Source organism: Canis lupus, chromosome 23 (assembly GCF_048164855.1).
Source record: "Canis lupus baileyi chromosome 23, mCanLup2.hap1, whole genome shotgun sequence".
NCBI classification, from domain to species: domain Eukaryota; kingdom Metazoa; phylum Chordata; class Mammalia; order Carnivora; family Canidae; genus Canis; species Canis lupus.
This window is the reverse complement of record NC_132860.1, coordinates 21,212,853-21,236,493: the sequence shown is the minus strand read 5'-3', so window position 1 is coordinate 21,236,493 and position 23,641 is coordinate 21,212,853. Positions and strand designations below refer to the sequence as shown.

Sequence of the window (23,641 nt, the reverse complement as noted above, 5' to 3'; positions counted from 1 at the left end):
GGGGAGGGGGGAGGGGGCGGGGGGCCGCCATCTTGGGCCGCGCGCGGGCGCGAGCGCGCGAGCCCGTCGCAGAGGGCGCTCGCCGCGGCTCCCCCGAGGGCCCCACCCTGCGGGACCCCGGCCCTCAGCCCCCGGGGCCCAGAGCGCTGCCGCCGCCCGGCCCGGCCCCGCCCTCCGCCGCGAGGCCGCGGACTCAGCGAGCGCGCCCCGCAGGGCCCTGGGCCCGCACCCCGGCGCGCGCCGCAGCGGCGGGGCTGGATGGAGCGCGAGCGGCTGTGGCGGTGGCCGGGCCGCGGCCGCGTGAGGAGGGGCTCTGAGGCGGCGGCCTGCTCCGGCCGGGCGGCCGCAGTCCCCGGGGGCCTGCTGGAGAGGCGAGGACGCAGCGAGGCTGGTAATAGTAGAGCTGTGCCCGGCTCCGTGTTAGACCGTTTGCAGGCACCGTCCTGCATCAGCCGTGTGGAGACACCACCGTTCCCTTTATTTATTTATTCATTCATTTATTTATTTATTTATTTATTTATTTATTATTTATTTATTTATTCATTCATTCATTCATTCATTCATTTTTTCGTTCCCCTTATTTTTTTCAGAGACAGATGCTGAGATTCTGAAAGGTAAAGCGACTTGCCTGCAGTCACAAGTAAGTGGTGAAAGCAGACCGTAACCCTCCACCCCTGCCGCTGGAGGTAAAGCTGTGTGACTCCAGGGCCTCTCGTCCGTGCGGAGAATAAATCCTCCCCTGGTAGAAATCCACAAGACGGGAGGAAAAAGGGAAAGTGTGGAGGAAGAGTGTGAAGGAGGGAATGGAGGGGCGCCATGCTGCGCAGACCACTCCCCGGATGGTGTGTTAATTCCCAGGGGTCAGCTCAGTGGATGAGAGGCCATCAAGGATAGGACGGGAAATGTGTTCCCATCCAGAAACCTTCGAGTGGTTCACTCCTCTAAGACAGAGGTTTCAATTTATTGTAAATGCTAACCGTGGAGCAACTGACTGGAGAAGCCCTCAAAGTACCCAAAACTAAAGGTGTCCAAATCTAAATTCCTTATTTCATCTGTTTTATTTGGCCTCCTAAGGAGTTTCACTGGGATGAAAAAGAATCCTCCCAACACACACACACACACACACACACACACACACTACGCTGGATGCAAGTCCACTTTGTCCATGGCACTATCACTTACTGGATTACCCAAGCCAGAAGCCTCAAGCTCATCTTTGACTACACTTTCACTTAACTTGAGGTGAATATAAATGTTTTAAGTTTATTTATTATGGAAAACTTCAAATATATATAAAAGGACACTGACAGTATAATGAACCTTCATATACCCATCATTCATTTTCAATAATTATCAACTCCCGGCCAAGATTTTATTAGGATTTGACAAACATCTATGATGTGGGAACCATGTATGAGGTCCCAACCTAGAATCGAAGGAATCAAAGATAAATCAGATTTAACTGTAACCCAACCTGAAGGATATAACATCTGACCTTCATTCTTAAAAGATGAGTAATTACCCAAAAGTGGAAAGGTATCTTCATTCATCCATTTATTTTCTTTCAACAAATTGTTACTAAGTGTGAGGCACTGTCCTTGGTACTAGGAACAGGTAAAGAAACAAGATACAGTCCCTATCTTCATGAAACTTGAATAACAGGGGAGAGATATTAAACATGTGGTTAGAAATGTGGTGAGTATCTTGAGAGATGCTATGGGTGGACTAAAATTGACCTGGGAGGTTTGGAAAGGCTTTCATAAGGAAATGGCACTTATGTGAGGGGAAGGGGTACAGGAGGTGGAGGTCAGCCAGAAGAAGAGATTATTCCAACTCCAAGGAGAAGTACAAGAAGGCCGGTATGGATGTGATTATGGCAAATTATTCTTATTTGAAGTATTTTCATCATATTAGATGAGCTGGAAAGGTGGGTAAGTACCAAAACAAAGAGGGCCTTATGTATTACATTATTTTAAGGGGAATGGAAAATCACCAAAGTGTTTGAGGCAGAAGAGTGGCATGTTCCCCCTTGAGTTTTAGATCACTTCCAGCTGCTAATGGAGAATGGATAAGAGAAGAGCAAAATTGGTAGTGTGGGGGCCAGTTAGGAGGTAATTGATGTAGTCTAGGTAGCAGATGATTATAGTGGTAGGAGTAGGAATGGAGAAAATTGCATAGGTTTAATAAATATTCAATAGGTAGAATTCACAAAAAAAATAGTGATCATTTGATTGATTGGCTGTGGAAGTATGAATAAAGAGATGACTTCCAGATTTCTGCAGGAGCAAATGAAAAATAAATCCAGAAATATCACCTATTTACAAAGCAGATACTTGTCTTCTCAACCCCATTGAGTAGGGTGTCTTCAATATTCAGGGAAATCTCTTCTGATAATCAAAAGCACACAGATTGGGGGAGGGGGTGAGGAAAGAAGTCTAATTAGCTAAGATGTAAGAAGGAAATTGTGCAGTTCACATGTGGTGCAGTTTGACCCACATGCAGTCTTCTTGAATCCCTGACCTCTTCCTAGGTCTGCAAAGCTTCCTGATCAAGGGGAGTCAACCTGTGCCCTTCATCCATCCTCTCTCTAGTGTATCTCTTTCCCCTTTCTGATGTTCTCCATGGCCTAGGAGCAACAAATAATCTAAGAACTGCCTCAGATGTTCAATGTGTGGTTCTGACCAATGTAGGTCCCTCTGAGGCAACAATCTTTTAAAATTATTACCTTGAACCTATTTAGGAAAAACCTGAATTGGAATCAAATCTATCCAGAATCATTTACCAAGAGTACTGGCTTTACACTATTCAGATTAATAGATTGGCCATTTAGCATTACCGGGCAGTTGGCACCATATATGGGAGAATAGATCTTTCATCTCTATTAGCAACGAAGACAGTAAAGCAAAGCAGCCTTTTCTACCACTATCTTGATATTGCAGTCTTTCTTGTAGTCAGTCCAACAAATCTCCTTCCTTCTGGGTGTTATCATTTGAAAATCTGTAAGGAGTAAAATCTTTCCAAATATTATATGGAGTAGAATTCCTAAGTCCCATGGTAGACCTGGCAAGGGCTTGCTCAACACCCTTCTTCAACAGGGCTATTCTAATACATTCCCAGGATGAGCATATAGGATGAGAAGAGAAAAAGACCGAGGCCTGAATCTACTACCAGCATTTCGGATGCCAGCAAAGAGGAAGACAGCTAAGAAGAAAATTGAGAAGAAACAGTAAGAGAAGAATCAGCAGAGAGTAATGTCATGGAAGAAATCCAGGGGAGGAAAGACTTTCAAGGAGGAAGAAGTGGTCAACAGCACCAAATGCAGCAAAGATTTCCAATAAGTTCAAGGCAAAAAAAAAGTATCCTTTGAGTTTGGCAACATTGAATGCCTAGATCCCCATGATATGGTCTGTGTCAGCAGAAAACAAGGGCAGATGCCACAATGCAGTGAATTGAACAAATGAAAATGAAGAAGTAGAATGAAAAAGTGCAGACCCCCTCTTTTGAAAAATTTGGAGGGAGGAATAGACTATAGCTGAAGAGTGATAGTAAGTTAAAGATTCTAATTTTGTCTTTTTAAAGGTGATAGAGACTTAAACATAGGTATAAACTACAAAAAGATACCTGTAGAGAAGATGAATTTAAAAGTAAAGAAAAAAGGTGATGAGAGATGGAGAGAGATCCGGGAGGCAACAAGTGGAAGTAGGACCAAGGACTCATGGAGAAGAATCAGACCCCTTAACTTTATAGGCTGAAGGGATAGGGGTGAGGGCAAGGATATAGGTAGGGTAATTAATAAAGTGGAATGGGCAAGAGCTTGTGGGATTTCATGCCTAGTAATAGCAACATCGTCAATCTTTAGCTGAGGAAGAGAAGAAGTTTGGAGGGAGAACAACAAAAACATGCAAGGGATTATCCTGTTATGAATATATAATTGCCTTTGTTATCTGCACAACATGCACCCACCCCCTTCTTATTGGTAACAGCACATCAGTGTTCTTTGAAGGTCCAGCCCACCCCATTCTAAATCTATGAGCTTCAGACAGGAATCATCCTAGTCCCATACCCACATCAGTGCTGGGTTCCTAACCCACAATCAGGTCAAAGTGACAAATTCAGAAATGGGAACATGTTGAAATTCGATCCAGGAATTTTCCTGCAACTGTTGAGCAAGAGGTGCTCATAGAAGGCAAACCTGGTGGACATCTTGCCACCGGGAAGAATGAGCCTGCCTGAGAACAAAGCTAACTCAAAGAAAGCAGAGCTCAGGGTTGGAGAGAGACTGATCCCTGGTAACATCAATTTAACATGTATATTTACCTCTGCCTGAAGTCAAATATGTCAGTAAACTTCCTTTGTGCTTAACACTAATTTGAGTTGAGTTTTATTACTTGCAACCAAGAGTTATGATGAATCTGTGTTGGAGATATTGCCTGCTGGAACTCATCCCCACACCCATTCTTCCATAATCTCCCCTATACCAACAGGACTAGAAGTCTGAAAACCACATTTCTCAGATGCCTTTGTCACTTAATTCCAGTTAGGTTCCACCAGTGGGAACCCTCACATGAGGAAGGTGAGAAGAAGGCAGACATCCTCCTGCTCTTGTCAGTGCTTCTGGCAACATCAGCAGCAGTGGTTCCTGCCTAGCAAAAGTGGAAGTAGTTCCAGTAGCATCAGCAATATAAACTCCAGGTGCATCAACAGCTAGTGCAGATTTGTAGATTCCAGCTCCTTGATCTTTGGGCAGTAATTTTTCTCTGTTTTGCTCCTCTAAACCAAGATTGGTGGTAGTTTCCTGGTCTCTGGGTAACTGCTTTTGTTTTTATGCTTCTCCAGGCTTCCCTTACAACTTTGTTGTTGTTGTTGTTGTTGTTGTTTTTAAGTAAACTCTGTGCCCAACACGAGGCTTAACCTCACAACGCTGACATCAAGAGTTGCATTCTCTACCGACTAAACCAGCCAGACACTCCCCTCCATTACAACTTTGTAGCAAATTCTTTGCATTAAACTCTTCTCTGCTTGGAATATCTGGAGTGAATTCTGTATGCTTACTGAACAGTCATTGATACAATACACATTCCTATTTTGATTACATGCATGAATGTACACATACCTACACCACCACAAGGCTCAGAGAGGCTAAATTTCTCAAACATACTAAATTAGTAAGTGACCTAGCTGGGATTGGAATTCAAACATGTCTGATTCTAAAGTTCCCACTCTTTCTCTACCTAACAATGGTTTTTGTATTTCTTTTTTTTTTAAAGATTTTATTTATTCACGACAGAGAGAGAGGCAGAGACACAGGCAGAGGGAGAAGCAGGCTCCATGCAAAGAGCCGGATGTGGAACTCATTACCCTGGACTCGGATCACACCCTGAGCTGAAGGCAGATGTTCAACCATTGAGCCACCCAGGCGTCCCTGTATTTCTTTTCTTTCTTTATGGCTTGATTAAATAGAAGTTAAAGGAGACAAAGACATAAAAGTATTGTTAAGGAAGTTGTTCAGGTGATTGACCTTGATGTTTAATTTGGATAGGAAGAGAATGGCTTTGAGGGAATGGAGGACTGGGAGATAATATAGGGATCAGGCATTGCTAAACCCAAGGAGCAAAAGAAGATTGAAGTTGTGCAAGAAGCAGAAGGATAAGAAGTTGTCACAAATGGGATGGTGGAACTTAAGGAAATTTTTCAAAGATGGAGCAATTGTGAATAATGGCTAGGGTCAGAGTTTAGCCATACTAATTGGATGGCTTTACCAATTGAGAGGACATAGGCAGGAGGTTGGTAGTCAATGGCCATAAGAATGGTATGGCTCTGGATGCCTGGGTGGCTCAGTGGTTGAATGTCTGCCTTTGGCTCAGGTCGTGATCCCGGAGTCCTGAGATTGAGTCCAGTATCAGGCTCCTTGCGGGGAGGCCTGCTTCTCCCTCTGCCTGTGTCTCTGCCTCTCTTTCTGTGTGTGTCTCTCATGAATAAATAGGTAAATAATCTTTTTTAAAAAATGGTATGGCTCACTTGCATGATGCCAAAGAAGGAGAAATTTAATCTGCATAGAAAGAGGAAGAGAAATGGTACAGATGTGTATGGGAGTCATCCTAATGCTAATACTGTTGCTCATCTATTGGGACAGCTATAGGGAAAGGAGAAGGGACCATAGGGGTAGAGCCTGATTTTAGTTAAAGCTGAAGATAAAGAGATAGAGATGTGTACTAACTATGGAGTGTGTAAAGAATATAGAGAAACGTATTAACCATGGAGTGAATTACAAGAGGGTGCCATGGAAAATTCCCAAAATTTCCAAACAAATGTGCAATTATGAATAGGGAAAAGGGGCAATGGAGCAGTTTGGAGGAGATATCTCACTTTCCCCCACCCCTCTATCCAATCTATCAGCAAGTTTTATAGACTGTCTTCTATATATTTTTAATCTGCCTATTTCTCTTTATCTCCATTGCCATCCAGTTTCCAGGCTGATGTGGTTTCCCACCAAGGCCACAGCATCAACCTCCTCAGTGGTCTCCTCACATCCACTGTGACCTCCTTTTACTCAGTATCCTCTCTCTCACAGAGTGATCTCTCTAAAATGCAAACCTCAGCAAGCCATGCCCATGTCTAAAATCCCTTAGTAGGTCTTCATTGCCCCAAAGACAGACAAAATCCATGTTTCTTAGTCTGACATGAGCTGACAAGCCCCTGCCTCCTTCTCCAACCTCACCTCCCACCAGCCCCTCATTCAGCCCTCCTGAGTAGCTGTGGTTCCCAATCCTGGCTATTTCTTCTACTCTGGCTTTTCTTTGCTCATGTTGCCTCCTCTACCTATAATGTTCCTGGCATAATAGTACATAGTAGGTAGTGTGAATAAAGGACTTCCATACATTCTACTCATCCATTAAAATTCAGATTAGGGAAACCTGGGTGGCTCAGTGGCTGAGCGTCTGCCTTTGGCTCAGCGCATGATCCCGGAGTCCTGGAATCAAGTCCCACATCTGGCTTCCTGCATGGAGCCTGCTTCCCCCTCTGCCTATGTCTCTCTCTCTCTCTGTCTTTCATAAATAAATAAATAAAATATTGAAAAAATTTCAGATTAAGTGTTACATATGAAGCCTTTCCTAACCCCTCCAACTTCCATTCTCCTTTGTATATAGGCTCTTCCATCTTAATATCTATCTCACTTTACTGCATTTATCTAATGCCTTGTCTGGGGTCCCCTGTTGTTGTTGTTTTTTAAGATTTTATTTATTTATTTATTTATTTATTTATTTATTTATTTATTTATTTATTCATGAGAGACACACCCCAAGTGCCCCTAGGGTTCCCTCTTGATTGTAATATAGAGTTGGAGATTCTTGAGGGCAGAGATTGTGTGATTCACTGAGTGATAGATACATTGTTCTACACATTATGAGGTGCTAAGTGAATGGATGAAAGAAGCATGAGTGGGACCTTTTCTGGGAGTTCCTTGAAGACTCTATGTCAGAGCAGGTGGGAGAAGAGAAGACAAATTTCCTCCTTCGATAGAGAGGAAGAGATTAATCTTGAGTGCCAGAGTTGCTGGATTACTGTATAGACACCTTCAAGCTCTCTGGCATGATACATTGATGGCTCCAGATGTAGCACATCAACTATATAAGGCCCAGATCTGGGACTCTGGCCTTATACCCACCTCTCAGACTGAAGGAGAGGCTTCCAGCCCTATGTGAATCATCCAGACACATTAAAAAAAAAAAAATCATCCAGACACCATCCAGAATGAAGGGGAAAGCTCAGGATACTTCTTGAGAGTAGACGCCACAGCTCTGGTGCCTCACCCCTAACCTCTGTTCCCAGCCCCAGCCAATCTCAACCCCTGGGTACATCCTGATCTAAGAAGCCGAGATTCATCTCCTGCCCTCCTTCCCAGCCAGTGAGATGGGTGAAGGAATCTTAGGCAGTTCTCCTGGTCCAGTGGAACCGGGAGCCTGTCAGGAACCACTCTATGGCCTGGCCTTCCATTACAAAGCCCTGTGTAGCAGTTGGAGCTTGTCAGTCTACTCTTCTACCCATCAAATTCCCACAAAGCAAGGTGCCAACACGTCAGGAGGAGTTGGCCTTAAACTAGATGAGGCCATGGTGCAGAGTATGGGTCTACAGGGAAATTTTCCCTCAGCCCTCCCCTCCCTTGCTTCTTGCAGCCTCATCTGAACTTGACACCCTCCAAAGAGGCTCTCAATTCAAAGAAAGAAATGAGACTCTTCCACAACCAGGGCACCTTAAGTCCAGCAAAGTAGCACTGTGGTTTTTATTGTGAGGAAAACAGAGAGAAGGGGCCGGGCCAGAATAATCTCAAGAGCCCTCCTCTCAATGATTGCAGCCCAGGAGGCTCTTCACTCTCTGGGGCTGTGGAAGGGACTTGGCTGTGCTCAGTTTCTCCACATCACTGTAGCAGTACAAATCGGAGCCATGGATGAGATATAAGCCGGGACCATTGGCAGAACATGAGTTGGGGCCGAGGGACTTTTCTATACACAGGGCCCCGTCAACCTTCTCATGTGGCCAAGGAACCTCCGTCCATGTGGCTTGAGCTCCTAACTTCAGGTCCAGCCACCACAGATGTCGTCCTGGGAAGAAGGTACCAAACAAAACATGGCTTCTACATCATGGGATCCTGGCCTTGCCCTTCTCAAACCCTGATGGGAATCTATGCCATGGAGAAGTAGCAGAACAAGCCACCCTTTAGTACCCAGATGCCCCTCACCTGCTGCAATGTGGAGACGAGAAGTCCCAGGACAAGTAAAGGCTGCATCCACAGTCTCAAGGTTGATCCCATGAGGGCTCCCAAATTCCTTCTCCAGCCTCTTCGGATAACCATCTACTAGAGTATAGCCTCCCTTTGTCAGGAAGATATATACCTGAGTGCCCTGGAGAACAAAAGACATTAATCAGCATAGAGTTGGATATTCTCCTAGTTTCCATTTCAAGCCTCTCTTCCAACACATACTTGGATTAGGTAGACTTTATTGTCCCAGGAAAAGGCAGCATCCACTGTTGAAGGACCCTGGGGCCACTGATGGACAATGGGCCAGCTGTGCCACCCATCCCGACTGGTGTCCAGACGCCAGTAGTGGGACCCTGTGGGATATGAGATAACTCTAGTGCTGGTGGAAAAGGCCAGACAATGAAGAGGAAAGGAACATGTGCAGGGATAGGTCTTGAGAGGGAGAGGAGAATACATCCAGAGGCCAAGAGGGAAGAGACCAGGTGAGAGGAGATAGGGCAGGACTTGATCAGTGGTGACCTGGTCATGGTAACCTGCTTATAGAGCTGGAGTTACAGGGCCCTGACAGAAGGGCAGGCATGGAGAACAGTGGCTAACGTGCCAAGGGAGGCTAATGTCATGGGGTTTGGCAGGGGCTCCCTATGCATCTCAGACATCCATATGCAGAGATACCAAAGATAATGAGAGATAGTGACCAGAAGTTAAAAGGGAAGCACCACAGCATGCTCCCACCAAGTGTTCTCACCTAGCTGTGTTCTCTAATCCCTGGAAGTGGCAGGAGAATGAGAGAGTAGCCAGACAAGCCCTGACCTTCTTCTCCCCTTCTCATAACAATTTATTAAAGGAATTGTCTATGTTCCCACTTACCTTTCCTTCCCCAACCCATTCCACTTATACTTGTTTCCCTCCCATTGAAACTGTCCTTTTCAAGGTCATCAGTGTCCTCCAACTTGCCAGATCTAATCATCAATTCTCTCCATCCTGCTCCACCTCTCAGCTGCATTGGATTGCTCACAACTCTCTTCTTGAAATATCTGCTTTTTGGATCTTGGCTCCTGTGATACCAGCCTCTTCCAGTGTTCCTCTTATTTTTAAATTTTTATTTATTTTTTTACTACTCTTCTCTTCAGCCTGATTTCTTATATCAAAATCATCTAGTTTGGACCTCTTCACTACCTATACTCACTCTCTTGATGATTTCACCTAGTCTGGGGCTTTAAATATCATTTACATGCTAATGACTTTATATCTGTTCTCTTCAGCTTTCATGGACCTCTCCTTTGAGTATCAGGCTCAAAGGTGAGGCTTAATTGCCTACCCAACATGTTCATTTGGGGCCATTAGGCACCAAAGCTTACAGTGTCCAAGCTGATTTCTGCCCCTTGCCATACACAGACACACACAAACACACCCCTACTCTTTCCCTAGTCTTTCCTGATTTTAGAAAAAAGAACCACCAATCACCCAGTTGCCTAGTCCCCAAAAGCTAAGTCATTCTTAAAAACCTTTCTTTTCCCTTCCCCACTCCAACCAGTATTCAATCTACTGGTTAATGCTGTCACTTTGACCTCCAAAATGTATCAAGATGACTCCTCACCACTTCTGCTGCTATTATCTTAGTCTAAGCTATCATTGTCTCTAATCCAGACAACTGCAAGAACTACTAGCTGGATTCCTTGCTTACACAATTGTGTTTCCTATAGTTAGGAATCTCTTATGGTTTGTCTCCCTCTCTGATTTCATCTTATTTTTTTACCTAATGCCTTTTTATTATTAAAATCTCAGCTCAAAAAGCATCTCTTCAAAGATGCTTTTTTTTTAGAGCAACAGAAGATCTTTTATTAATCATGTGAGCAAAAATACAGAATATATTTATTAATTTTTCCCTAAAGAGAATATACTTCGTATTTAGAGAAGTAAAAGATTAGTTGTCAGGGTTTGCTTTTGGAGAATAATCAATCAGCACCTTATCAACAGCTGGATACTGATAGCAGGCACCATCACCTCTCGCACAGCTCATTTTCCTCACCTCTATCTCATTATCCTGTCTTAACTTTGTCACAGCTTTTTTGGACAGCTAACATTTTTATTTTATATTTTAAAACATGAATAATTTTTAAATCCATTTATACTACCTCCAAATGGTGTTTGAGGATAAGAAACATTCTGATATTCCCAGAACACTTCACAATGACCTAAAAGTACTCTCTTCTTTCTCTTGATTACAGTCCTCTTTCCCTCTGTCAGGCTTAATGAGGGCATGTGTCTCATCTGCCACATTGGCTACTGTATCCCAGTGCCTAGAACTATGTCCATTGTTTCTCAGATGCTCAATAAATATGTGTTACATAAACAGTCAATGTTCTCACTATAGCCACAAATTCTATAGTTGTTCACTGGGCATGTCATAGTGACTACATATAGACCTTCACCTCTTGCTGAAATTGCCCTGCTATGACCCCTGTTTTAAGAATGAGCTGTGGTGGGGATCCCTGGGTGCCTCAGCGGTTTGGCGCCTGCCTTTGGCCCAGGGCGTGATCCTGGGGTCCTGGGATCAAGTCCCACGTCAGGCTCCTGGCATGGAGCCTGCTTCTCCCTCTGCCTGTGTCTCTGCCTCTCTCCCTCTCTATGTCTATCGTGAATAAATAAATAAAATCTTTAAAAAAAAAAAAAAGAATGAGCTGTGGTTCTCTTTGTGCAGAGGAAATAAGTGATGGGTCCCTAATGCATCACTAGGAAATGCACAGAGTGCAGAGTGCACTTTAATGTGGTCTAGACGGGATCCCTGGGTGGCGCAGCGGGTTAGCGCCTGCCTTTGGCCCAGGTCCTGATCCTGGAGACCCGGGATCGAATCCCACATCGGGCTCTCGGTGCATGGAGCCTGCTTCTCCCTCTGCCTGTGTCTCTGCCTCTCTCTCTCTCTGTGACTATCATAAATAAAAATTAAAAAAATAAATAAATAATGTGGTCTAGAATACAAATATGAGCTGTGTCCGTCAGATTTCCTCTCTGGCAACCCCAGTTGGAAAAAGAGAGCAACTGAGGCAGTCTCCCGTTGGAACTGAGGCTGAAAGATCATGAATATGGAGAAGGGCCAGGGCACGATGGGCCTTGTGCAAGCCAACATTGTGAAAAAGCAGAAAGAATGGGTAAGAAATTAGGAGGCAGAGAAAAAAGAAAGATCTACCAGAAAGAGTAGAGGACCAGCCTTATGCTGAGGACCTGGGTCACACTAGTGTTTTCATCAAGAGACTGAGCTCTCACCTCAGCTGGAGAATTTTAACAAAACAGTGTTCCTCCATATCTGAGTGTTCTTTCATCAGCTAAGGAACGTAGCTAACATTTTTTATTTAGGAGTTCAGTTGCATTCTATTCATGGCCATGTTGCCTGCAAGTTCTGTGATCTCTCCATGGCTGGGTATTCTCTCTACATCTCTATGTGGGCCCTTTGACCCTGTTTTCTCAATATCTCTACCTATCTACATACCTACCTCTATCTCTGTCTCACCTTTTCTGTCTGTCCTCCTGATGGTCTCATGCACTCACCATAGCTGCATGTTCTGGTAATTATGTGTTCTTACTATGACATATATTCTCAGTACAAGTCTATATTTGCACTACAAGTGTGTGTGTTTCATCATGGATGAATGTTCTCCTTACAGCATGCATTCTTGTTGTGTAAATATACTCTCCTCATGACTGTGTCTTTTTCATTATAGTTTGATAGTCATATCTGATCAGATTTGTCCAGGGGTTAGGAGCAAAAAAAGATTTTCACTGTTCTACATTCTCACTCCTATTTTACATTTGTATCTGATCATATGTATGTCTTAAACTGAGTATTGTTTACTCCTTCTCTTGGAGTTATTCTCAAGTGTGGATCAAGACTCATCACTGTCTGCCTGACTAATGCCAGAACATCCCGAGGTATCATTACATGACTTTTACCTATTAATGCCACAGGTCTGGAGAAAAGTATCTCTCTGGTCACTAAAAGAAGAAACCTCCTCAAACCAGCAAAGCTATCTCCTAAAGTTCTAAGGGACCCAAAATTTATTGGCTTATTCTCAGCAATAGGAACATCTTATCCCCAGGTAATTCTTTTTTTTTTTTAAGATTTTTAAAAATTTTATTCGTTGAGAGACACACAGAGAGAGGCAGAGACACAGGCAGAGGGAGAGAAGCAGGCTCCCTGTGAAGAGCCTGATGTAGGACTCAATCCCAGGACTCTGGGATCACGCCCTGAGCCTAAGGCAGACACTCAATCATCGAGCCACCCAGGTATCCCTTCCCAGGTAATTCTGTATCCAAAGCCTGAAATAAGAACCAGGCACTTGGAAAAAGATGGAGCTCCTGAGAATATGCTTAAGGGGAGCTAGAGGACCTGGCAAGACATGCAAGAGCAAAAGGAATAAGAGGAGTCATAGAGATCCAAAGAGGGCACAGACCTGAGAGTAGATGGTATTATAGGGCAGACAGATAAATGAAGTTAGAGGCCTGGGGAATGAGAGACAAGGTTGAACAATATGAATCAGAGGAGATGAGAGATAAAAAACCACATGCCAACGATGCTAAGGATGGGGCCCAAGGGGACAAAAGAAGGGATGCAGTGATGAAAATAGAGGAAGTATATCAGAGATGGGAGACACATGAAAGAGATGGGAGGTATGAAGGGCAGAGATGGGGGAGTCAGGGAGGCATCTCTCACCACTGAAGGCATATGTGGCACCATGGTTGTCAGTCAGCAGTGCAGACAAGACTAGAAATGCACTACAGCGCATATCCTCACGGCCATGATGGGTATCATTCCCATGGCCTGTCCCATTCCTGTGTCCATGACCTGGGGAGAGAAATAGGTGAGGGGGAACACAGAGGGAAGCAGAATGAAGTCTGATTGGAATGAAGTCTGAGGTGGAAGAGATGGCTATGGTTAGTGGGGATGTGGACTTCTCCCTTAGGACGACAACTGGGAAGGTCCAGAATGGAGATGGGGCTAGGGCAAGGGCCAAGGTGCTATACCACAGAATTAAGGTAGGAGCTGAGGTATGTGGGGTCTGCAAACTCAGGGAAGGTAGATGAATTCTAGTAGATTTCAGGGGCTCAGACTTTCTCACCTCTGCCAGGGCAAGGTATGAAGTAGTCTCGAACATCCAGAGGGTACTTTGGAAGCACCTCTCCCGTGACAGGGTTGAACCGCAGGAATTGGTTACCCCGGAAGCAGTAGTAACGGCTGAGCCATCGTAAGGCAGAGGAGCAGTGCCCAACAGCTGGCCAGGAACGTTCCTTTTTGGTTCCCGTTGTCAAGTCCCAGAACCATGTTTGGTTACCTTTGTCCAGTCAATCAACAAGCATTCAGTGAGGCCAGGCTTGCCCTCTCTTTTGCTAGCACTGGACCCCCCCCCAGGATGGGCCAGGTATGATCCTGGCCACATGGAGCTCACACCCAGCAGGGACACAGGTGAAGAGAGTGATCATATAATAAAATTCAGCAGCAAAACACACATGATTGGCTCAGCAAGTGCAGTGAGGAAAGACAGGGAAAGGTTTCCAAAGAAGGTAATATTTAAACTAATACCTGAAGCAGGAATTTCAAGGCAGAAAAGAGGAGGAGATGGAACTTAAAAGAAAGGAAAGTCTGAAGCATGAAGCAAATGGGGTGTACAAGGAACATCATAGAGTTTTAGGAGCTTCATATTCAAGGTAAAGGCATGATGAATGTTGAGGCTGGAGGGTCAGTAGGAATTTGGTGATGGAAAACTTTGTATATAAGACTAAGGGACATAGATTTATCCTAAAGATCATGGGGAGCAGTGAAGAACTTTTAGCAGAATTACACCCAGTTACCTCACCCAGGATGACTTCCTCTCCTTACCCTATTTGACCTCTAGACCATAACTGACTTCTCTATTTCTTCCCTTCCTTGGGAAGCCACATGGTGTTCCCTCACCACCATCATCCTTGCCACAACCTCAATCACCACCAACCCATCATGACTCCAGGCTCTCTTATTCCAGCCTGGGCTGACCTTTGAAGAAGAGGACACCTTCATCTTGGCATTCCCCACGGTGACATTCTACAGCTGCATCCACAGGGGATGGGATCCCAGGAAACTCTTCTTGGAGCAACTTTGGATATCCTTGTTCTTTCTTCTCAGGAGGATACACCCAGACTTTGTCTCCCTGCATACAAATCACTCAATTTTTTTAACTGTTTACCCACATACTGCCACCTGCATTCACACACGACATCTTTGATCTATTGCATGTATACAGTATTCCCCCTGTGGCCCTACACACTTTTGATCTACCTTTGGACAGCAATGTGTTACCCCTTGCACAAGTACATACCTTAGTTTGTGCAAATCCCACCACCGTTACTATAACATATGCACACATCTGACTATGTACAACCAGACACTCTTATGACACACTTATCTATAACACTATTAGTCTTGGCAAACATATCCACAAATAAAATAGTCATCCTGCAATCATCCATCCATTCATATATTCATTTGGTCATCTATCTATTTATTGATTCATCTATTCACTCGAGAAATAGTTGCTGACTACTATATACCAGATATTGTGAAAAGCACTGAGGATAAAGGGATGATAAGAGTGTCTCTGCCTTCAAGAAGTTCAGTGTAGAAAAGCAGAAAATCCTACAGTCCTAGCCATGCAACCACCAAAGTGGAAACACGTGGAGTGCATTGGAATAGAGGGGAAATGCTTAAGCCTACCTAGAGAATTCCTGAAAGGCTTCACAGAGGAGGAAGCATTGGGGCCAAGAGTTGAAAACTGAGTAGGAATTCAGTAGGACAATTGTGGAAAGGGTGTTACCAGCAGAGGGAGCAACAGATACAGAGCATGCTCAGAGTACTATATTTGGTCTCATGTAACTGACACACAGTGAGTGTGATGGGGGAGAAGATAAGCTCAGAAAGATCACCAAAGGCCAAATCTTGAAATTCATGTGTACCTGTCTTGCAGGAAATGGGACAGGGTGGTGCCACTTAATGAAATAGGGGACACAACAGGAAGGGTGGGTTGGGTTTGTGAGAAAGATACTAAGCTCAGTTTGAGGGATACTGGATTTGAGGTGCTCACAAAACATCTAAGCCAAAGATGTCTGCCAGGAAATGGGAAAGAGATGTCTGGAGCTCTGGGAGAGATCCAGATCTGGTGTCCACAATAGAGTCCTCAGAGCCAACCACTGGTTAAGATCACCCAGGGAAGGTGTATTGAAATGGCTGGAGCAGCTCTCCAAGGAACATTCAGGGACTGGCTGAGGATGGGAAGCTGGAAACGAGCAGGAAAGAGGCAAAAAGGGAAATAAAGCTGGCAGTGAGGGCCACCCCCAGGACACATGGCCTTGTGCAAGTTAGAAGATTCCCTTCCTCCAAGTGGACACAGCCTTGGCCAGAGCATGGGACTCAGTGAGCACAGCAGGCTGGATTTCATCTTCCCCTCACCCCTCAGCCAGGTGCCATTGTTATGAACAGCCTGGCCACCACATGAAAAGTACATGATGCAGAGTCTTGGAGACCAAGGGAAGAGATTACCAAGAAGGAAAGGATGGCCAATGGCATGAGAAGTAGCAGAGAGGTCTGGACAAAGATTGGGCCTGAAGAATAGCCACTGGATGCTGGGCCTGCTAGGCCCACATGCACATACACTCCCTTAGCATAAGCTTTTTCAGGAAAGGAAGGCACAGGGGAAGGAAACCTGGAACCTACTATAAGGGGTCCACCATGCTAAGGCCACCCAAGGGAGTGTCTAACGTGCCCATTCCAGCACTGCCTGGCCCAGCCCTGACCTTGACCAAGCAGTACCTTGAGCAGGAAGACACTGTTGTGACCACGGCGGAAGGCCGCATCCACGGGGCTGGTTAAATTCCTCCACCTCTCTGAGATTAGCTCCCGGACCCATCTGTGACTCTTCCACACAAACTCCCCTGAAAAACACACACTCACTGAGGGACCCAGAACAAACTTTTGGCCTACTGAGATAGTTACAGAGAAACAGTGGGTGGTGCCCTCAGATAATTCCTAAGATCCCCCACAGATAGATACACCCTCGGAGAATGGGACCAAGTCTGAAGTCCCAAACGGCCCAACACCAGCACCTCCTACCTTTAAAAAACAGCATGGCCCCATGTTCATCCAGGGTGGTAGCATCAAAGCTCCAGCCATCCAAGCAGAGTTCTGGGGTGGAGGTGGGGGATGCAAGTAAAAGACCAGTCAGGTAATACAGTGCAGAGACACAGCCAGACAGACAGACTCAGGAAGTCAGGGCCTCACCGGTCACATCTGGCTTCACTCTGGCCCCACTCCCACCTTCAGTTCCATTCCCATGGGTACCGTCCCTAGAGAGAAGACAGACAGTTGCTGGATCCACTGGGCCCACTGCCTCTCCATTAGCTCCTATCTTCAAACTTGCCCAGGCCTAAAAAATGTCCCTAGCCCACTCTAGCCCACTCCCTAGTCCTTCCCCAGCTCCAGTTTTACTCACGGAGAAAGAGGGTGGGCAACAGCCAGAGACCAGCACAGGCCCAACAACCCCAGTGCCCAAGCCATGCTGAGATGCCACAGGAGAGCTCTGGATGCCTGGCTGAGTTCCCTATATAGAGATGGCAGCAGCAGCACCACCCCCACCACGAGGCTGCTGAACCTCCAAGTCCTGTCTCTCAGAACTATGCCAATATTTGCTGATTACATCACTGCAAATAAGGTCAGGGTCTGGACAGAAATCTGAGTCCAAGACTAACTCTTCCCGGCAAGAGGTCCCATCCCCCTTCGATGACTTTTGAGCAGTAACTAGCCCAATGCCATTGATGCTCAGTTCATCAACTTGGTGATGCATCCAGGTGCCCATAAGGTCAAGGAAGGATGTAGATTGATTGAGGATCACCTTTTGTGGTTGGATTTATCTCTACAATGGGAGGAAAAAGGTAGAGGAAACTATCATTTTTGTGTACTGACTTTCAAGCCCTGCTCTAAGACAGCTAAAGACACCAATACTCCTATCTATTTAGCAAACACACTTAGAACTACTCAGAGAAAAGCTCTTTCCAAGCTTCTTCAAGGGTCTTCCTGGGGCATTCCCAAACCCGTTCAGCTTTGCCCTTGATGGGTCAATAATATATCACTGTCACCAAACGTCAAAGTCCCACCCGTGACAAGACTCCTGCTGGCAAAGTGCTTAGATAAATCACCTGGGAGGGAAGGGCTGAATGGGGCAGAAAGAGGTGTCTCTCTCACAGGTTTCATTTCCAGTTATTAATCTTTCTTGGTACTTTCCACCTTAAGGGAAGAGTGCTTTATTTACCCATCACAGGATAAACAGAACTGTAACTGGGGTTTCACAATATTTACTGCTGAGTCTTGCCTAAATGCTAACTTCCCAATCAAGCCTTTCTTGACCACCTTATCTAGCCATTTCAGACACTTTCATATTTCCTTCCTGTCACTTATCAGAACATGAAATCATTTCATCTATCTGTTTATTTGTTGCTTTTTTTCTTTGTTTTGCCCATCTTGTTTACCATTACATTCTCTCCACCTAAAATAGTACCTCACACATAACAGGTGCTCAATAACAGTTTGTTGAATGAAAAAAAAGTGGATTTCAACTACTGACTGGTGTTGCTAATGTTGCAGTTGAATTCCTTACAACCTTCTTTCCCTCTGGGGTGAGGGGAATATTAGGAATTGGGGGTGTGTCAATGATGGGAGACATATTGTGATCCAGGGGTCACTGGTCCCCTTGTCACTGCCCTTCATCTGATGGTCTTGTTTTTCTCTCCAGTGTCCCACCTGCACATCCCTCTCTTCCTCCAGCCCTGGGATCTTACCTGCTATCGCTAGTATCTGCTATCTTCAGTACTCCCCAAATCTGCCTCATCTCCATCTCAGAAGACAGATGTGGGCAGTCAGCAATGGGCCAGGTTGAGATTCTAGGACACTTAATCCCCAGCCTAGCCCTAAAGGGCCCTGATCCCTCTCAGATGGCTCCATGGCCCTGGCATTCCCTATACAACCTTAGCAAGAGTCTCAGATTTGTTTTCTATTCTGCAAAGTTTCCTTCCAACAGGAAAACAAAGATTTGTGGGACCTCTGCAACATGTCACTGGGCCTCTGCCATCAAGACCAATGTTCTTCCTTGATTTCCAAATAAAAATGTGCCTCTTTAATATCTTTCCTCCCAGTTGGTTAGTGGGCAAAGCTGGACTCCCTAAGCCCTTGGCAGCATGGGCAAATGCCAGGGCTCCTGTGGCAGATACCTGACACCCACTTTCTTCCCACCGCAGGGCATCCCTGACTGACCTTGCCCCACTCCAGTTTCTGGGCACCAGGAGCACCACCCTCAGACTCACTCTCACCTGCTTTTTTGCCTCTCAGTCTCTAAACCCTGATATAACCTTCCTGGGGTTCTTCCTATTGAGCACATAGTAACTACCTCAACCACTGTCTCTAGCTCCAGACCTGCACTAAGCCTGCCGGGGGAGATGCAGATTTTCACACTGAGTCACAAACACCGCTCAAGAAATCCACAGTGAGCATCTTCGACAGCTGTAGTATCAGGAGGCTGCATGGCTCTGCTGGTCCAGGGAAGCAGCCTCCTCTGGCCTAGCAGGACTCCAAGCACATATACTGGTGGTCATTTTTCAGCTTAGCCTCTTTTTTCTCCACATAGCACTGGTTCCCTCCACTGCACCCCTGAGTCTATCTATCCTAGAAGAGTGATTTGTGCCATGTTTTCACTATTGTTTCCTAATTCTCTTTTCTACCCTAAGGGAACTTAAATAGCATGATAGGAGACTTCCCCTTCCCTCCCTGCTCCCCAACCTCCCCATCAGGCCCTCCATCCCTACCCCCGCCCCCGCCCCCATCTCCCCTGCCCTACTTTCCCAAGGAGTAGACTAGCAGTCATCTGCATGGTAGTGCTGTTGAAGCTCAAGTTCTGAGCAAGAGCTAAGAGGTAGAGGACTACGTCCATTTGGCAACCCAGGCTGTGGATATGTTGGCCATTCTGGTGCTGGTGACAGCACAAGGCACCTCTTCTCAGGGGACCCAATAAGGCTGGCCTTTCCTCTCTGCTTCCTTGAGGTGGCCATTTCTGCTTCTCCAGAGTCCTCCCACCCCGCTGGCCTAGGCTGAGAAAGTTCTTGTCCATTCTTGATCCTGAGCGCCCCCTGGAGGCCACAGGGCTCAGTGCGCACCCACCTTTCAACCAGAAGCCAGATATTTTCCTCCTGGAAACTGGCTCTCCATAGCCTTTCCTCACTCCTCTCAGCCTGGCTATGGGCTTTAGTGGTGCCCCTTCCTCTGCAAACCTCTACTGTCCAGAGCAGGTTTGGGGATCTCAGTCTCTTGCCTGATTTCCTGAGGAATTCAACCCCAGAAAAAGCCAACTATCCCTTTTCCTGTGGTCTTCTCTCAATCCTATCCAGCAACTTTCCACCTTCCTCCCAAGGGGGTCTGAATGTCTTCATGGACAGAGCTTCCTCTTGCATTGCTATGGGCTACATTTAAACGACACTGATCCACTGTCCCTTGGAATGGCTGTGTACAGCTCCCCTGACACTCACCCCCCATCCCTGGTCTGAGTTCTCTGATCTCAGTCGTTTCTCCTGGGGCCCACTGAGTGCTGGGTGTGCTGGGCTTGCAGCCTGTAGCTATGAACTTCCAGGAGCAGAGCCTGGGTTCCTTTTCTGTGACTTAGAAGGCTTGGGGTAAAGCTCCAGGCACCAAAAAGAGCTAGCTGCTCCCAATTGACTCCTCCAACATTCACATTTGCTTTTGTTCTGCCTATAATGGGCCTTCCTGCATAGTCCATGCTTGCTTCTCTATGAATAAATATACTAATAATTTGCTCATATCTATTGTGCACTTGTATATGCCTGGCACTATGCTTAATATGGATTATCTTACTAATTCATAAATAAATATTATGTGTGTATATATGTATATGTGTGTATATATATATTATCTATATTATTAGTCCCATTTTACAAATGAGGAAACTGATATTAGGTATTGTAACCAAATCCCATGTTAGCAAGGGGTAGAACTATGATTAAGTTCTGGCTATCTGACTTCTAGGGGTGTGCTCATTACCCTATCAAAGGGTACATTTTTAACAGCCAGCACTCCAGAAGGGAAAAAGCCCCAATTTGTAGCATTTGCTAATTTCTGTGGTGTAAATCTTCTACTATGACCATTATCAAGCTACAAACAACACATCATCAAAGTGGAACCAGGAAGAAATATACAGTAATGTACTACTTACTATATGGTATTTCTACCACGCAGAACACAGGTAATAGTAAAATGCAGTAAAAGAATTAAGAAGTGATGAGTTTTGAGTATTTACTATATTTGATTTTAATAAAATGTACTTAACTTCAAATTTACATAACTTATTTTTTAATAAAGGCTAAATTTCAAGAACCAGCTATCAAAAATCCTGAAAACTTAACCGTGAGCCCTTGTGAGCCAGTATGAACCAGCTCCTGCACCCCATTGCCCACCAGACTGCCTTAGTGAATGGAACAAGGATATCATCTGCTTTATTCACCACTATCTCTTCAGTTCTTCAAGCAGTGCCTGAAATGTTGTGTGTTAATATTGACCTCTTTTGTTCCTACTTTCTAGTTAGACCTAAAATTTATCCACTTTTCTCTGCCTCCTGCAAAATGCAAACCCATCATCTCCTTTGGCCACTGAAATAGGCTCTCCTTCCCTGCTTCTCCTGCCCCTCTGCAATACATTCTTTATAGCAAGTCCAGTTTTCGAAAATGTGTCTGAAACCACTGTAAGCTCCTGCTTAAAAGTTTTTTTTTTCCTTGAAAGACAAAAATCAACTTTAATTCTACTAACCAGAGAGCACCACTATTAACATTTTATCTATTCCAGCCTTTTTCTATTCTTCCAACATCCCTTCTGAAACAGAGGGAATTTTATAAAAACTTTTCCTTCCTTAGTGTATCTCAGATATTGGCATTTTAAAAGGATGCCTATAATTCTATTAAACATTTAAGCAAAACTTTATAGAGCTATTCTCTGCTGAGGGATACTTTGGGTTTTCTAGGATTTTTTCCTATTATGAATAAAGCTGTGAGAAACATTGGTGCTTACACCTCTTTGTGCCTTTGCCCAGTTTTTTCTTAGAAAACATCCCTAGAACTGAAAGACTAGATGATTTTAAGATGTCTATGGTCTTCAAGGAGAGCAGTTTAGAGATGTTGGATTTTCTTTTTATTCTCACTTTTCTTTTCACCCTACGGAATCACTGTCCAGCTGCCAGTTCATCCCATAAAGCATCCTCTCTGGCACTTCAACCTTTCTGTGGTTTACTAGGAGAGTTCAGATCAAATCCAAACTCTGATTTAAATGATCCAATGCAGGCCTGACTTTCCAAACTTGTTTCTTTCCTCTCTCTCTGCCTTCCTTCCTCCCCATCACCCAGGCCTTCTTTCAGGTTTTCCAATACACTGAGATCTTGACCCCTCAGGACATTTGTACCTGCTCTTCCTTTGTCTGGAAATCTCTAACTCCTCTGCTTAACACAAATGGTTCCCCACTCGCTTCCCCATCCCAGCCTGCAGGTCACTGCTCAAGAGGCCTTCCTTGCCCACCCTATTTAACATTGTATTCTTCTATTTATTGCTTTCTATTCATTTCCATCAGCTTTAACACAAACTGTCATTACACACTTACGTCCTTGTGTTTACTTGTTTGCCTGCCTTCCACAATAAACTATAAGCTCCATAAGGGCAAAGAACATTTCTGTCTGTATTCCCAGGGCCCACCATTCTGACCAAAAGTGTGCAGAAGTACTTGTCGAATGAATAAATGAGCCAGCTGGCCATATATGGCCACAGGGCTGTTCTGATCACCTGAATGCCCTATATAAACCAGGTGTGAGCCCTTGTGGGACCACAAAATAACTTTCCAACCTGCCCCAGCAGGGGTCCTGCTGTAATCTCCAAGTCTATAAAGATTAGTTAAGATTGATGCCAACTAAGTCAAGGCATAGCCTCTACTGTCAGGTACCACTTCCACTACTTCTGGGCCTGAGGCCTGAATTGGAGGAAAAAGGCCCACTGTGATCAGGTCAAGAGGAAGTGAATAACCCCACCTTGAGACACCTTCTGCATGACTTAGGCAGACAACCTAAACTGGTATCTATGGAAATCAGCCCAGCAACCTGTTCTCCATCTGGTAGGAAAGCCATCTGGGGCTTCCCACCCAAGGAAGTTTATTTTTATTGCCATTTTATTCCCCTGCTACTTTTAGATGTCAAGAACGTGAGTGTGTGAGAAGCTGAGGGCTGGGAACTTTGAGCTTGCATCCTCAGAGCCACTGTTTGTGCTCTGTCACAAAGGGAGTACATATCCCTTAAATTAATTTAACATTATGTGTCAGCCATACTTCAATAAAAAACTAAATATAAAGAAGGGAGTGCAGGGAAGGAATAGACTATCCACCTGTGAGCTCCCAAGGATAATTGAGCATACCCATCTCTGGTGCCCAGGGCATGGGTTTAGGCAATCCTACTCATAATTGGAGCCAGAAGTGCAGACCCTATAAGAACACCTGCCCTAGAATTTCGGGGAATTCATCTGTCCCTACATCTGCCTACCAGATCCCAAACAGTGGAAACAGAGGATCAGGGAGGTGAATATTACCAAGACTTCCAGGGGTCCACGTGGTGCCTCCTTGATTTCTGCACGGTCCTCCATAGGTCTGTGGACAGGCCCTCCCATCCTAGCTCCGGGAATCATGCCACACGAGGACAATGTCTTGAGCTTTCCCATGACCTCTCATAACTAACTTTGCCAGATCCATCATTCCCCAGATCTTGTTGAGTGCCTTCT

The 23,641-nt window shown here is 45.1% G+C and overlaps 1 protein-coding gene and 1 long non-coding RNA gene across 2 annotated transcripts; one reads left to right on the top strand and one right to left on the bottom strand.

Moving 5' to 3' along the window:
- Positions 1–235: 235 nt before the first annotated feature.
- On the top strand, positions 236–4,368 carry LOC140614885 (uncharacterized). The gene is made up of 3 exons (XR_012015612.1): positions 236–391; positions 591–640; positions 3,118–4,368. It is a non-coding gene; the product is annotated as an uncharacterized lncRNA (long non-coding RNA).
- Positions 4,369–8,252: 3,884 nt separating this feature from the next.
- Positions 8,253–17,426, bottom strand: HPX (hemopexin). Its single transcript, XM_072794277.1, has 10 exons — positions 17,272–17,426; positions 17,061–17,125; positions 16,893–16,964; positions 16,593–16,714; positions 14,784–14,937; positions 13,873–14,085; positions 13,467–13,598; positions 8,981–9,111; positions 8,738–8,900; positions 8,253–8,600 (listed from the first exon to the last, which is right to left on the bottom strand). Exons 1-10 carry the CDS (start codon positions 17,334–17,336, stop codon positions 8,341–8,343), a joined length of 1,377 nt encoding a protein of 458 aa, XP_072650378.1. The 5' UTR covers positions 17,337–17,426; the 3' UTR covers positions 8,253–8,340.
- Positions 17,427–23,641: the final 6,215 nt, after the last annotated feature.

Bases quoted from the DNA above. Each gene is read 5' to 3' on its own strand.
- HPX (XM_072794277.1), bottom strand. From the start codon at position 17,336: ATGGCTTGGGCACTGGGGTTGTTGGGCCTGTGCTGGTCTCTGGCTGTT. The intron at 14,938-16,592 runs GTACTGCTTGGT...ATTTGTATGCAG, and splicing joins ACAGTGTCTTCCTGCTCAAG to GGAGACAAAGTCTGGGTGTA. The intron at 8,901-8,980 runs GTATGTGTTGGA...TTTGTTCTCCAG, and splicing joins ATAAAGTCTACCTAATCCAA to GGCACTCAGGTATATATCTT.